The sequence below is a fragment of the Schistocerca cancellata genome, chromosome 5 (assembly GCF_023864275.1).
Source record: "Schistocerca cancellata isolate TAMUIC-IGC-003103 chromosome 5, iqSchCanc2.1, whole genome shotgun sequence".
Taxonomy (NCBI): Eukaryota; Metazoa; Arthropoda; class Insecta; order Orthoptera; family Acrididae; genus Schistocerca; species Schistocerca cancellata.
This window is the reverse complement of record NC_064630.1, coordinates 372,346,274-372,361,190: the sequence shown is the minus strand read 5'-3', so window position 1 is coordinate 372,361,190 and position 14,917 is coordinate 372,346,274. Positions and strand designations below refer to the sequence as shown.

General features: G+C 37.4%; 1 protein-coding gene across 1 annotated transcript; it reads left to right on the top strand.

Moving 5' to 3' along the window:
- The first annotated feature begins 362 nt into the window (after positions 1-362).
- Positions 363-14,023, top strand: LOC126187770 (3-ketoacyl-CoA thiolase, mitochondrial-like). Its single transcript, XM_049929034.1, has 8 exons — positions 363-902; positions 1,511-1,677; positions 7,811-7,942; positions 8,291-8,555; positions 11,944-12,119; positions 12,310-12,510; positions 13,465-13,619; positions 13,701-14,023. Exons 1-8 carry the CDS (start codon positions 884-886, stop codon positions 13,783-13,785), a joined length of 1,200 nt encoding a protein of 399 aa, XP_049784991.1. The 5' UTR covers positions 363-883; the 3' UTR covers positions 13,786-14,023.
- The last annotated feature ends 894 nt before the right edge of the window (positions 14,024-14,917 follow it).

The following is a 14,917-nucleotide window of genomic DNA, read 5'->3' as shown; positions in this document are numbered from 1 at the left end:
TTCGTCTTCTGGAAATTCTTACAGAACAAACTGGCAGTTATTCCACTTACACTCCATCAGCTAATAAAACAGGAAAAATAACCGTATTCTATAGCACAGTAGCGGTGTTAACAAAAGACATCACTGTTCACACGACATGGCGTGAATTACGACACTAATAAAGAGTAGGTTATTAGAAATCGCAAACAAAATTTGACAGAGTTTTGTCACCTAGGTACTGGTAAATCAGTCGCCTTTTGTAAAACCTTGTTAGTTGTATGTGATAGCAACGGTTCTATTTCTTATAGTATTCGCACAGTGAGACGAATGTTGGATGCAAACTAGACGCCAATGTAATTGCATGAATCTGTACTCTCAATCATCTTATGTCATGGCGAATTTTGATAGTTACATAACAGAGTTTCATCTGTCATTTTGCTTAAGTATTAGACACTGCAAGCGACAACTGCCTAAATACTTTACTCTTCCGCAATCAGACAAATACTAAGCTCGTCTCACTGTTAGATGAACGGCTGTATGTGCACAACTTGTTTTGCATAAGTTTTTCCTCTATAACACGTCTCTCTCCTAATCTGTGGCCAGCCAGGGTTCTACCTGACACAAGTGCGAGATTAAAGTCCACGTAGCGTGTGCTACAGTTACTCCACCTAGTCTGTTACGTGCATCCTATTTCACTCAACACAAGATTAAAGTTCATTCAGCTCGAGCAAAGGTCTTGGAATGTGAGGTACCCGCAACCCTCACACATATACGAGAGCGAGGGCTGCTGAAAATTGACTGTTCAGTGCAGGTCATCTGTGTGGTGTGTCTACAGTGGTCAAGTTGTCATTCCATTAATTTGTTCAGTTAGATAGCTTCGGTGTTTTATCCCAGAGAAAAAGAAATGGCTGCTTTAACTAAAGGTGAGTGCGGCGCATATGTGATAAGGGTATAAGTAGGTTCTGCCTGGCCTGTTCAGTATAAATTACCACCCAAACTTCGTTAATTGTGAACGTCTTCATAGTAAGAATCAATTTTTTGTTCCCGTCAACATACAGATTCAAATAAATATATCCTCGCAAAGTAGGACGCCACTTTCAGGTACCACTTTTCGCCGTAGATATATGTCTGTTTTATGGGAATCAAATGACATTTGCGCGTTTACTTTGTTACTTAATGATCTCCAATTTACCTGAATTGTGCTTTAAATAAGTATCTCAGATGGTAGGCGCGACGAGAACAGATTTATTGTGCAATTTGATGCCTATCTGCAGTAAACAAGTATGGTAAAAGAACGCCAAATACAGAATTACGAAAGCGCCAAGGACAATAAACGACGTATTTCTTTTACGTGACTATTTGGGGCTTAATAAAGCAGATGTCGTTGGCTCTGAGGACAAAAATCGCAATTACTACCAATCCAATCATACATGCACATTAGCTGACTTTTATTTGCCATATAGAGTGATAGCTATGGATGTAACTAGTATCTTTGTGAGGAAAATGTGATTTAAAATTTCACGTTTTACAGGGATTTTTATCGTTGCTGCAAAGCGTACTCCATTTGGCACCATGGGTGGTAAATTTGTCCAGAAATCAGCAATGGAGTTGCAAGAGGTTGCAGGCAGAGCAGCGCTGGCAGCAGGCCGTGTCAGCCCTGATCAAGTTGATTCTGTTGTGATTGGCAACGTTTTAAGTGTAAGAAATACTAACATTCAAGATGTTAGTCCAAGTCTGCTGTAATTATAATGTTTTCATTTGAAACAGCCCTCTGTCAAAGAAAAATGAGCTAAAAATTAATTTTGTGCTATGAGGTTTTGAAATACTTTTTTTTTTTTAAATGTTCTGATAAGAAAAAATAGAGAACCAAATATATGCAGAGACTGATGAGCCCTAAATCTACAGTTCATTATGAAATTCAGCTAGCCTATATTTGTAACTCATGTTACAGAATTTATAGTGGCCGGCCTCAGCAAATGAACTGAAATACTTTGTGTAAAGCACTAAATGTTATTTCAAAACACAAATTACAAATGTTTATTTTTGTGAAGTATAACATAGCTGTAGAAACTGAATGCTTTTAGAAAATCTAAACTGCTTACGATCTTAAATTTCAAAAAACAGCTGTTGTATGTCCAGATAATATACATTTTTCATTTTGTTGTGGAAATCCCAGGATAGTGCAAGATTAAGATCTGTAACTACACAGCTGTCGTGCTTTTTGCAAACACCACCTACATAAAGAAATTTCTAAACAAACTACCAACTACTAAGTGTGTAGAATAATATTTAAGTGGTTACTTTAAGTATTTATCTTACAGAGTCTGTTAGCATCTCTAAGAAGTTAGTGCATCTACAGACCACAAATATTCAAATCTGCTTAGCACATTGGCAATATGATATGTGGTGATCTTGATTTATATTTCATAAAAATCTTTACAGTCTTTTGTTGTACCATAATTGATGTAGTTGTGTGTGGTTTTTTCCAGTGAACAATAATTGTCCCAGAAATGAATTTAGTATCAGTAGGAAATACTGGTACATATTAATGCAGTGTTCATGTAATTTAAATGAAATTGTGAGCAGAAATTTCACATCTCCACAGTTTGAAGTTAGTCTTGTTCTGTACAGAATTAGATTATGAACCACAACTACTATGTGGATTTATGCAATGTAGGGCCCTACAAATTTATATGTCTGTACATTGCATAACCTTCAAGCAAATCCTTAGGTCCATACCCTAATTTATACATTATAAATATCTAATATCTTTAGTGGCAATATTACGAGGAGGAAAGTTGCCACTCACCTTATAGCAGAGATGCTGAGTTGCAGATAGGCACAACAAAAAGACTGTCACAAATAAATAAAGCTTTCGGCCAGTAAGGTCTTCGTAAAAAATAAGATGACACGTACACACTCATGCAAATGTAACTCACACATATGACCACAGTCTTGGGCAACTGAAATCGCACTTCTTTCCTCTTCATAATATTGTTACATTTCACCCTCGGTTTTCCATTGTGCAGTATGTTTAGTAGTTCCTTAAACATTATCAATGTTATTCACACACTTCTTCTTCTTCTTCTTCTTCTTCTTCTACTCACACAGTTTCAAGACACTGGTGAGGTCTGTTTGGAACATAAGCCTCTCAGTTGTCTTCTGTCTTATTACCATGTCTCTCTGCATTGATCCAGCCTTCTCCTTTCTTTTGCATACATTTCAGCTGTCTAACTCTTGGTCTTCCTCAAGGTCTTTTCTCCTTCTGTTTCATCTCTTGTATCTTTCTGGGCATCATCTTCTCTTCCATTTGCTTAACATGCCCATACCATCTGCACTTTGATTCCTCTATCCTATTCTTTTCTTAATGATTCCTCCCTCATTAATTCTCTGATCCTTTCATTCCTTAATGTGTCTATCTTTTTCACTCCAGTAGTACTTCTCAAGTATTTCATTTCACTAGCTTGTATTTTGTTGCTATCTGTTCTTATCATTACCCAGGCTTCAAGAGGCGGATGTCAGGACTGACACTGACACATAGTATGCTGATATGTAACTCCTTTGCTATTTTGAGGGACATTTTTTCTCCATATCAGGCTTCTAACAACCAGAATGCTTCTGCTTGTCTGCCCCGCTCATTTATTTCTCTGTCGCTTCTTTCATTCTTGCATATTCAACTTCCCAGATACTTGAAACTCTCCACCTTCCTCAGTCATTCCCCACCAGTTCTTATTCCAGTTAGCTGTGACACTCCTTCTTCCTGGTTGCATTCATCATTTCACATTTATTTATTCTAAGCTTTGTCCCATATCTACTTGTTGCCACATGTCCAACTGCTTCTTGTTTCTACAGATTGTCAAATCATTTGCAAACACCACGGCTTTCATCTTTCTTCCATTAATTACTTGTGCCACTCTGCTCATTGTCTCAGCTATCACCACAAATAGCACCAATGAAAGTACACTTCCCTGCCTGAAATTGTTCCTTTGTTCCATCCAATTGGAGTTCTCTCCTCACTCTTTCACCCATCTCACACTCTCATTGGACATTTCTCTTATTCTCCATATAATCTGTTTTTATACTCTTCTTTTTTCCAGGAACTTTCAAATCTTGTTTTTACATACACGATCTTATGCTTTTTCAATGCCCAGGGAGGCCATCAGTAGATCTTTTCTATATTTTTAGTGATATTCTTATAGATGTGAACCCATGGTTTTCTTTGCTCATCCTTCCTTCTGTTTTTGCCCAAATTCATGTTGCCAAAACTTTCTCACAGATCTTTGCATAATGGCTCATCAGTGGATTCTGTTCTAGTTTTTGCACTCTTTTTCTATTACTTTTCTTGAAGATTGGCACAATCATTCCCTTCTTCCAGTCATACAGCTTCCCCCTCTTTTTCCACACAATTTTCGTTACTTGATAAAGCTATTGTGTCCCCATCTCTCCTGCTGCTCTCAGCATCTCTACACTCAGCTTATGGAAACCTGATATCATCCCTCTTTTTATCTTTCTTAGTACATCTTCCACTTCTCTCATGTTAAATTCTTTTCTGTTTACAGTTCCTCTTCTTCATCATCTTCTTCTTCCTCCTCCTCCTTATTCCAGGCTCCATTTAGGTTCAAGAGTTCTTCAGGATACTCCCTCCACACAATATTGATTTCCTCTTAATTTTCTACCTCTTGGCTACTTTTGTTTACTATTTAATCATAGTCTGTCATATCATTCCCACCTCTTACTTTTAACCATCCCATATAGGACCTGTTTTGAATTTTCACTATCCTCCTCCTAGTCCATTCTTCCACCCACCTTCTCTCTTCAGCCTCTTTCTTTCTTGTCTGGTACTCTTCTACAGTTTCTACTGTCCTATTCTGGAACCATATCCTAAAGGCTCTATTCATATTCTGCACTATGTTTTTTGTTTCTCTATTCCATCAAGTTGTTTCCTTCCATCTCTTTTTGTTGCTTGTACTCCCATATACTACTTCTGCCACAAAAGTCCTCTTCAGTCTATCTCATTCCTCGTTCACCATTTTTGGTTCATCTGCTGGGAGATTTTCCTTCACTATTCTGAGGTGCTCTACCCTGCTCTCTTCTCCTTTCAGCTTCTATACCCTTATACAACCATTCTAGTTTTTTGATGCTTTCTTATCCTTTGACCTCTCAGGTTCATTATTAACAGTCGATTTTTACTGTCCAAGGCCTCTGATGGTATTACCTTGATATCTGTGATGTTACTATTTATTTCACTATTATAGTGTATTGTATGTAATAAACTACCGACTTCCTACTCGAGTCATTATTTTACCAATTAATCTTGTGGCTCTCTTTTTCTTGAACCCCCGGCAGAAACCCAGCAGCCCTTCATCTTGCTCATTTTGACTTCTCCAATCTTCTGGTCAAAACACACTTTCATACCTTTGTGTTTATCTTCCAACATATGTCTTTATATCCCTAATTTATATCACATTCTCCCCCCCCCCCCCTCCCCATCTGTTTCTGGATTCCCTCTTCAAATTTTGTGTTTGCTGTAGAAGTGCAGTCTACCTGTGGGGGCTTACAATTGTAATATGTCCATAGTCTTTTACTTCAGTAACATTTTATCTACTTCATTCTATCACTCGCCAGTATTTTCTTCACTTCTTTTAACACATTTCTCTCCACTTTCCCCAGTCAATTTCATCATCATTCCTGCTCCAGTAAAATCGATCACCTTTTCTCAGTTCTCCCCTTCTTCCTCCTTTCCATCTTCTCTCTGACAACCCCAACAGATCCAACTTTCTTCTTTCCATTATATCCACAATCTCCTACACCTTTCCAGTCAATGACCAAGTATTTGTTGTTCCAAAGTGTAATTTGGGTCTACAAACAGGTCATCAACTGTTTTAATTATCTATCCTTTCCAAGGCTCGTCCCATTGTTGACAGCAGAGAGATTATCCACTAGGTGGTTGCTAGGCCTATTGTAGCTTCATTGAAGACCTATTGGCCATCACTTTTCAGGGGTTCTGTAGGACCTTCACAGCTACCATGTCAGTCTCAGTGGAACATGGGGTCCCCACTGTACACACATCTGTTTTATTCACTTCTGACACCAGTGCTGTCAGGAAAGAGGAATCAAGTTTGAAGATACTGTAGTTTTTGGTATCAGAAGTTCCTTCTTATACAAACAAAAAAGAAACCAAGGTAACAGATATGTTTGAACACAGAAAGTTTATTTATATGTCATACATTAGAAGAGAAACAACAGGAAGATTGGAATAGATGAGACTGGACTTCTTAGTGTTAGATTTCGTGGTAAGGTCTTATGGGACCAAACTGCTGAGGTCATCGGTCCGTAGTGTTTGATCATAGCTACTTTGGAGAAGGGAAAGCAAATGGAGACTAAAGGATGCCATGCAATGGGATGAAAATGAAGGAAATTAGGGGCAAAAGGGTGGAGGCAACTGTGGCTGTGTATACTTGCAATTTGCCAATGCTTATTCAGTCTTCCAAAAAGCTGTGTGGTGGTTGTATCAGTGAATAATGCTAAACTGATGTAACTGGGCATGAGTGCTATCAAATTAATTTGGATGAAGCAGATTTTGTGACTGCTCAACGTAATGGTCATAAGTGAATATGCAAGAACAGTTTTTCCAATGGTAGCAGTGTCTGCGGTTTCATGGAGAAAGTTTTTCTAGAGCTGTCAGAAAATTATACCCACTTGTTGCAACGATTAGAAGGCAACAAAGTTACTGTGTGCAACCACTAAATAATTCTCAAGTTGTCTTATGGCATGGAAGAAGAGGAAATTAAAGTATAGGTGAAAAATTTGGGACTCAGTTCATAGTATTATTGCATCTCAGTAATGAAAGTGTTGGAAAGACAAGCTATATTATTGAATGATCACTCTTGGAGCAATGTTGGATGGAAACCTTCAGCATAAATAAAGCAAACTAGAGACTGTCTGTATGATCCATATGAAAGTACAAAGAGGGTTCAACACTGAAAGTTTGGGAAGGCATACAGAATGAGATGAGTAAAATTTAATGTGGAGAGAAGATATGGGTATAGTGAAGGCAATTAACTGTTTTAACTTTCCTGTCTTGTCCATACTGAACTACACTGTGAAATGATTGTTCCCACATTTTCCTCCTGTTCTCTTTTGGCTCCAGATGAAGAAACTCTTTGACAATGATAGCTGAAGAATCTTGTTGTTGCACTGATTTATGTTGGTTATGGATGGGTTATTCTTTCTAGCTCATGTTACCTAATTGTAAGGTTTGACGTACTTATGGATGTAAAAAAAATTCACTTTAGTCATAACAAATAAAAATATTACCCCAGAATGCAGACATCTAAAGGGTTGGTGGGGAGGGAGAATTGGGGGGAGGGGGGGGGGGGGCTGCATGATGGCATAGGATATGAGGAAAATTTGTCACAAATGATGTTCTCCACCACAAAGCTTTCTACTTGTTCACAGTGCAATCACATTGTATCCTTTGCATGTCTGTTTATATGATTTTTAGAAACTGTGATCATGTATAAATATACTATTCAGTTACTCCTGTTACACTTAAAGAAATATTCAGTTTGTATTACAGCAAGGCAGTATATTATAATGTAACTAAACAAAAGCAGCAGTATTATTTTTGTACAACCCAGTTTTATGGCTAATAATTTGTTTACTATACATTGAGATTGAGAACTTTTAATATACTTTAAAAAAATCGATCAAACAAGATTTTTTCAGCAATTAAATCATTTAAATGGTCCATTTGCCTGTTATAATAAGCATTAATATGAGAATGTGGTGATTCTACTTATACTGAAAATAAATCATAATATTATTTCAGGTTTCAGCTCCAGATTCAATTTTCATTGCACGCCACGTTTCTTTGAGATGCGGAATACCCATTGAGCGACCTGCACTGGCTGTCAATAGACTTTGTGGTTCTGGATTCCAAGCTATAGTCAGTGGGGCTCATGTAAGTAATCTTTTCATATTTGAGTGGAAGTAGTTGAAGAACCCAGAATAAAAAAGAAAACTAGCTGCCAAAGACTGAGTGATTTGGAAACTACTGCTAGCAATATTCTGTTCTAAAAATGATTCACATGTATTCATGCAGATGTCTGCCCCCATTATTGCAACTGCAGCTGAAAGTTACATGTCTGTTGATGTTAACTGGAAACTTTCTGTTTCCCTTTTGCTTTAAGCACAAGCTGTGTAATTACAGCAAATAGTATTTTTCTCGGTTTTGAAGAAATATAAATTCATCATCTAAATTTGCAAATTAAGGCTGCAGTTATTTTTTTTATTTTGTAATAAATTTCAGAACATTCTCGTAGGGGACTCAAAAGTAGTTCTGACAGGAGGAACAGATAATATGAGCCAAGCTCCTTATGCTGTGCGTAATATCCGATTTGGAGCACCTCTTGGAGCAAGAATTGAATTTGAGGATACTCTGTGGGTTGGTCTTACAGACACCTACTGCAACCTTTCAATGGCACTGACAGCAGAAAACCTGGCTGAGAAGTACAAAATTGCAAGACAAGATGTTGATAAATATTCCCTTCGATCACAAATGCAATGGAAGAATGGTAAGCTGAAACACTGACATTTGAGCATCTTTAGTGGAAAACAACATGCTAGTGATTTGCATGTGCAGGGTTCAGCATTAACAGATTCTAAATTTATGTACAGTCTAAATCTTTAAATCTGTCACCTTTATCTCCAATTTCGTTGTACTAAATTTAATGACCATTTATACTATTTGTGAGGTTATTTCATGATTAAAGTGAACCACCACTAGATAAATTGGCAGTAACAGATCATACACTGGGACCAGCAGACCACTAAATTTGATTCTCTGATACTAAATTTTTATCAGTATTTTATTTTTTTATCATTACTATGCTTGAATGCACACAGTTTTCACGGATTTTTTTTTTTAAAGCAAAACTCACGAAAATATTTTTAACAGAAAAGGAGGAGGACTCGTATTAAATAAGTGGGCCTTAGTGCTAAACAAAGCAAATGGTGTCAATTCTTCAGTTGTGCAACCTCCATAATGCATGCTGGTGTGACTCATATTTCTTTTCTAGTGGACAGATGAAGCCGCAACTTAACCACTGTGCATTAACAGTAAAGTTTGGCAGCTTTGGCTAACTAAAAAAGTATACTTTTGGAAATTAACTATCTTTGCAGCCACTAATGAGGTCTCCAACAGATGAAACTTGGGCAAAGGAACATGCCTTAAACCACACGTAATGCTCATAAAACTAATGTCATCAAGATTGCCCAGTACTTTCCTTCAGTAGGCAAAATCCCAAGCACTGTGTGTGTGTGTGTGTGTGTGTGTGTGTGAGAGAGAGAGAGAGAGAGAGAGAGAGGGGGGGGGGGAGAGAGAGAGAGAGAGAGAGAGAGAGAGAGAGAGAGAGAGAGAGAGAGAAGGGTATGCTGGTAAGCATTGTATCAGATTTAGTTCACAGACGATACAAGAACAGAGTGAGAAGTAAAGTTGAATTCAGAAAAAGAGAAATAAGAAGCAGACTGGACAGTGACTTAAAAACTACGAGAAAAGCAAAAAGTGGAGGTTTTTAGCCACCTACCTTGATGTTCGTATTAATTTCATTAAAGCTTATATCCAAATATTAGTCCATAAAAAAATCAACTATTAAAAACCATCACTTCCACTCCTTGCATATCAAGTGCTCCTTTTCCTACGGTCATGTGGAAATAATGATTTCCTTAACTCCTACACCTATATGTTCTCTTAGGTTTTCCTTTTCACAGATCTGCACAAACAAATATCTTGTGCAGTCTCCACCTCTCAGCCTACCAAAAGGACATCTTCCACTTCTAAAAACCTCAGAAGCAACCCATTCCCACTTGTCACCCAGTGACACAGGGCTTCAAATGCCTCAGTACATTAGTCTGCCAAGACAAGTCAACCCCCGAAATGCGATACTCTCTCCCTAATATCCTGTATATACTTTCCACTGTTGCCTTCCTAATGTCCCTAACATCCTTTGTCAAACTATATTATGTTCCCAGACCATTATCCATATGCCGAGGTTCCTAACACTGCTGGGACTACATTTCATTCATTTCCAAGCCTGCCCCGCCCACCCACACCCCAGCACTATCACATCAAAGTCAGAGTAACATGTTGAACTACACATGTTGTTTACCACATAATGTGTTCACTGCATGCCTTTTCATTTAGGAATGACCACCACCAAACAGTCTTAACTGCATGAAAGGACAAAGAAAGTGTCCACATTGGTGACATCTAATATTTAGCTGCTGTGCTTAATCAATGGACCCGAATGCCTGCAACCGCAATGCACTCTTAGCGCTCACGGCAGCGTCTAGCAGCCCGTACGCAAGTTGTGCGATTGCTGTCGCAGGTCGACCCTTAATCTGTTACACAGCCATGTTTAACTGAATGGTGGGATAGAAGAGGGATCCAGTGGAGAGATTTTGGCTGTCATAATTAATCATTTAGCAAGAGAGTGGAAGCATTTTTCCTTGGATGATTTGTGTTTTCTTCTTTGGACTAAGTGTTACTTGAGGACAGCTTTGAGTAATTCGGTATAAATATAAAATAATAATGGTAAATGTAGAACTCTACGCAAAGGATAGGTTTTTTCAGAGTAAGCGAAGGTCACAAACACGAGTAAGCTGTTACAAAGACTAGAAGATTGATAGATTTTATCATTGCTAAATGCTCTTCCAGAACAATAGCATTTTGATATAAACTTGAATGAATAAAACTATTTATGGAGTGGAGACTTTTCAGGAATAGCAGAAAAATAAGGAAATCTTGGGAAATTCTGACTCACTCTGGGAACTCTGAGAAACTTTTGGGGGGAGGGAATGGAAATAAATGAGTCATCGTATTCAAACTCACTCTCCAGTTCTAATTCAAAAACAACTGTTTGTGGAGTTGCGCAGGAAAGGTGAAGGAGGGTAGTGAATTGTTGGAATGCAAGTTGCTCGATCATAAATACTTCCCACATGCTCACTGATATTGGGAACCTTTTATTGTCTGTGGATACACCACACTCCTTCCTCATCAAATACTTTTTAGGGGTATGAAGTGTGACACGAGTACGAAACATGCATGTTTTGTAGAATAGTACTGAATTTTAGGCTTTGGTTCCTTTTCTTCTTTCAGAGCAAAGTAATACTTCATTGACTTTCTTGCATTCTCATGCTTAAAATCAACAGTGGCCATAGCTTGAAGAGCATCCACTTATAAACAAGATCTGTCATTACTATCAAAATCTGTTGATACCACATTCCCGTCAGTTTGAAGTATGTTTCTGCATAGGTTTCTCGTAAGCTTGAGGCTATTGCACAATAACATGCCACTGCACAAAATGGTGATGGATGATGATAATGAGCAAATTTCAAGGGCTGGCAAGACATTAAAATTCATGTATTTATTATGAAACTGTAAATCATTGCTGAACTTGGAATAATTACTAATAGGTAATGTGGCAACTCAAACAATTTCATTTGAGGCTATGCAAACTAGTGAAGTTAAACTTTTACTCACACTAAAAAAATTTTTAAAAATGCAGAGAGATTTGGAATTTCAACATGAAATTTTAGAGAAATCTTTTGATTACACACAGAGGTAATCCTGATTTACAGTGGCACTAAAAATTATTGCTGCAGAAAGTCTTTTCAATTAAACATAACAGCTATTTTGCACCTCTTTGTTTGAGCATGTCTGATTTACTGAAGGTTGCACTTGGAATTAGTATTAACAAATACATGTGTTGTATTGCAAAATAATTTTTTTTGCACATGCACAGTCTTAATTGACACAATTTCTATTAAGAGTAATGGTTTTATAATAAATCACATTACAGGAGAGCTTAAGAGGCAAAATGGTTCACTATTAATATGCTTATTTATTTGTTATTGTATTCCTAGATCACAATAACTACCGTATCATGATTTATTTTTTGACAGCCAATGATAAAGGATATTTCAAGGAAGAACTAGCACCAGTCACACTGACAATAAAGAAGAAAGAAGTGATTGTTGATGTGGATGAACATCCGCGACCTCAAACTACTGCAGAAGGACTTGCAAAACTCGCACCTGTTTTTAAGAAGAATGGAGTTGTCACTGCAGGATCTGCATCTGTACGATCATTTAAAAACAAGTATTTTATGTGAAACTTATTTCTTCTCTATTTGAGAAATATTTGGAAAAGATAATTGCAAGCTATAGTATGGAGTGCTTATACTTTCAAGATAGATTTTTTCATTTTTATAATACAAACCAGTGGATAATCCATTTTTGAAAATTTTAAACAGTGGTGGCACATTTCAGGGCATATGTGATGGTGCTGGTGCTGTTGTTTTGGCTAGTGAAGAGGCTTGTAAGGAATATGGATACAAACCATTAGCACGACTTGTCGGTTATTCGGTTGTTGGTGTGGACCCAAGCATAATGGGCATAGGGCCTGCTCCAGCAATTCAGAAGTTGCTGAAGGTCACGGACAAAACACTTAATGATATCGATCTAGTTGAGGTACGTAAACCACAGGAGCTCAAGTGCAATTATATATTAGTAAACTATTTGCATGTAAAACTAAGTATAATTATGACAAAGCTGTACAATTACATTGTCATTTTCATTAAACAGAAAGTAATGTTTATTCACCAAGTGGTGGCAGAACACACACATAATAGGAGGTTATAATTAGCCAAGCTTTCAGAGCCAGTGGCTCCTCCTGCAGGCGGGAGGGGGTTAAAGGGGAAGGAAGAGGGGTGAAGGAAAAGGACTGGAGAGGTCTAAGAAAAGTCTTTCCTTCTCATCCCGTCCAGTACGTCTCCCCTCTGGGTGACTTTTCCAATATCTACCGCTTTTCCAAGACCTATCCAGTCCCTTTCCTTCACCCCACTTCCTTCCCCTCCAACCCTTCTGCCTGAAGGAGAAGCCACTGGCTCCGAAAGCTTGCCTAATTATAACTTTCTTTTATGTGCGTGTTCCGCCAGCGCTTGGTGAGTAGGTTTTTTTTTTTATTTATCCATTTACATTATATTGCCAAAAATTGATTGTTTTCGTTGTTAGAAAGTAATGTTTGTATTTTCTTGTGTTGAATACTTTTATTTCCACACTCTAACTAGCATGGCAGTAGCATATTAATAAAGTGAGCTGTATCACTTTACATACAACTGCACTTTGTTTCACTAACATTGGTGGCCAAGGTATTGCTCTTCTGGTGAAGAGCATACACTAAATGAATCCAATACTATGCAACAGACTAACGCACTGAGCGTTTAGGCACATTTCATTTCTTATGTTTATCTTAAGCTTTTCTTTGATTTATGCATTGTGATTTATTGCAAATGAGTGACCCCCCCCCCCCCAAAAAAAAGGGGGAAAAAAGAAAGAAAAAACTAACTACGAGGATGGGGAAAAACTTTAGTACTTCCAGTCGGATGTATGACTAAATAGTCATATTGAAAAATTGTGTTGCAGATTAATGAAGCATTTGCTGCTCAGACATTGTCTTGTCAACAAGAACTGAAATTAGACATGGAAAAATTGAATGTGAATGGAGGAGCAATTGCACTGGGACATCCACTTGCTGCATCAGGGTCACGTATTACGAGCCATCTTGTACACGAACTCAGGTTTGTTATAATGTAATTGTGTCAAGTATGCAAAATTGGCAACATTCTCATTGAGTAATGAGGCATTTTTTTTCTCTACAGGAGGAGGAAAGGAAAGTATGGAATTGGTTCGGCTTGTATCGGTGGTGGCCAAGGTATTGCTCTTCTGGTAGAGAGCATACACTAAATGAATCCAATACTATGCAACAGACTAATTTGTACTGAAAAATTTATATAAAGGATTTTCATATTTTTTATATTCATATATGTATATACACACATCTATATTAAAATTCAAAAAAAGCTTAGTAAATATCCTTGTCTGCCTATATTGTCATCCCTCTGTCATAGACCATATTTGTCACATTATATACATTTATTAATTAAATTTTAATAGGAAAAAATGAAATTAATCCTGAAAAATTCGAATGGTGTTTTATTTCCAAATGTAAGAGCCCAGACGTTCTCTGGTATGAAACCACACCCCTACTGCAAGGAGTGAGGAATACTCTCTTTTGTTTTCAATACTGGAAAATAAACAAACTATTTAATTCCGTTAATGTTAGTGAAACAAAGTGCAGTTTGGCTGCAAACCTGAAAATGAGAAATTGTTTTACCAATAAGTGATGGAAGAATTAATTAATAAATTTCACAATACATTTTACAGATGTGCTGAAGCCTTTTGCTTTGACACGTATCCGTAGGCAACCATAAAACTGCAGTGAGCATAATACAGTAATGTTTTGCATTGCCAGCAACAATTTTTTTTCGCACTGGGAAACAATCACCCATAAACAAATAACAAGCAGCTTAACTTGTGAATATAATTTCCCAGCATATACTACTAATGAAAAGCCCTGGTAGCAACATTTCGATGCCAATGAGTGTGAAACTTGTTGAAATGTCATGCTATCTTAATGTTGCTACATGACTAGAAACCCGAGAGCTTTTCATCAAATAGCTTTACTTATTTCACAATTTTCCTTGAGCAGCTGCATTCTTGTGTTATGCATGAAATCAATTTTTTTTTTAAGCTGCATTTGACCTTAACATGTGCATCTATTGCAATGAACATTTAAGACCCAATTTGCATTTCCACAGATTTTAATATTCTGGTTTGTCTAACTTTAAATCAAATCTAAAAACAAAGATGATGTGACTTACCAAACGAAAGCGCTGGCAGGTCGATAGACACACAAACAAACACAAACATACACACAAAATTCAAGCTTTCGCAACCAACGGTTGCTTCATCAGGAAAGAGGGAAGGAGAGGGAAAGACGAAAGGATGTGGGTTTTAAGGAAGAGGGTGAGGAGTC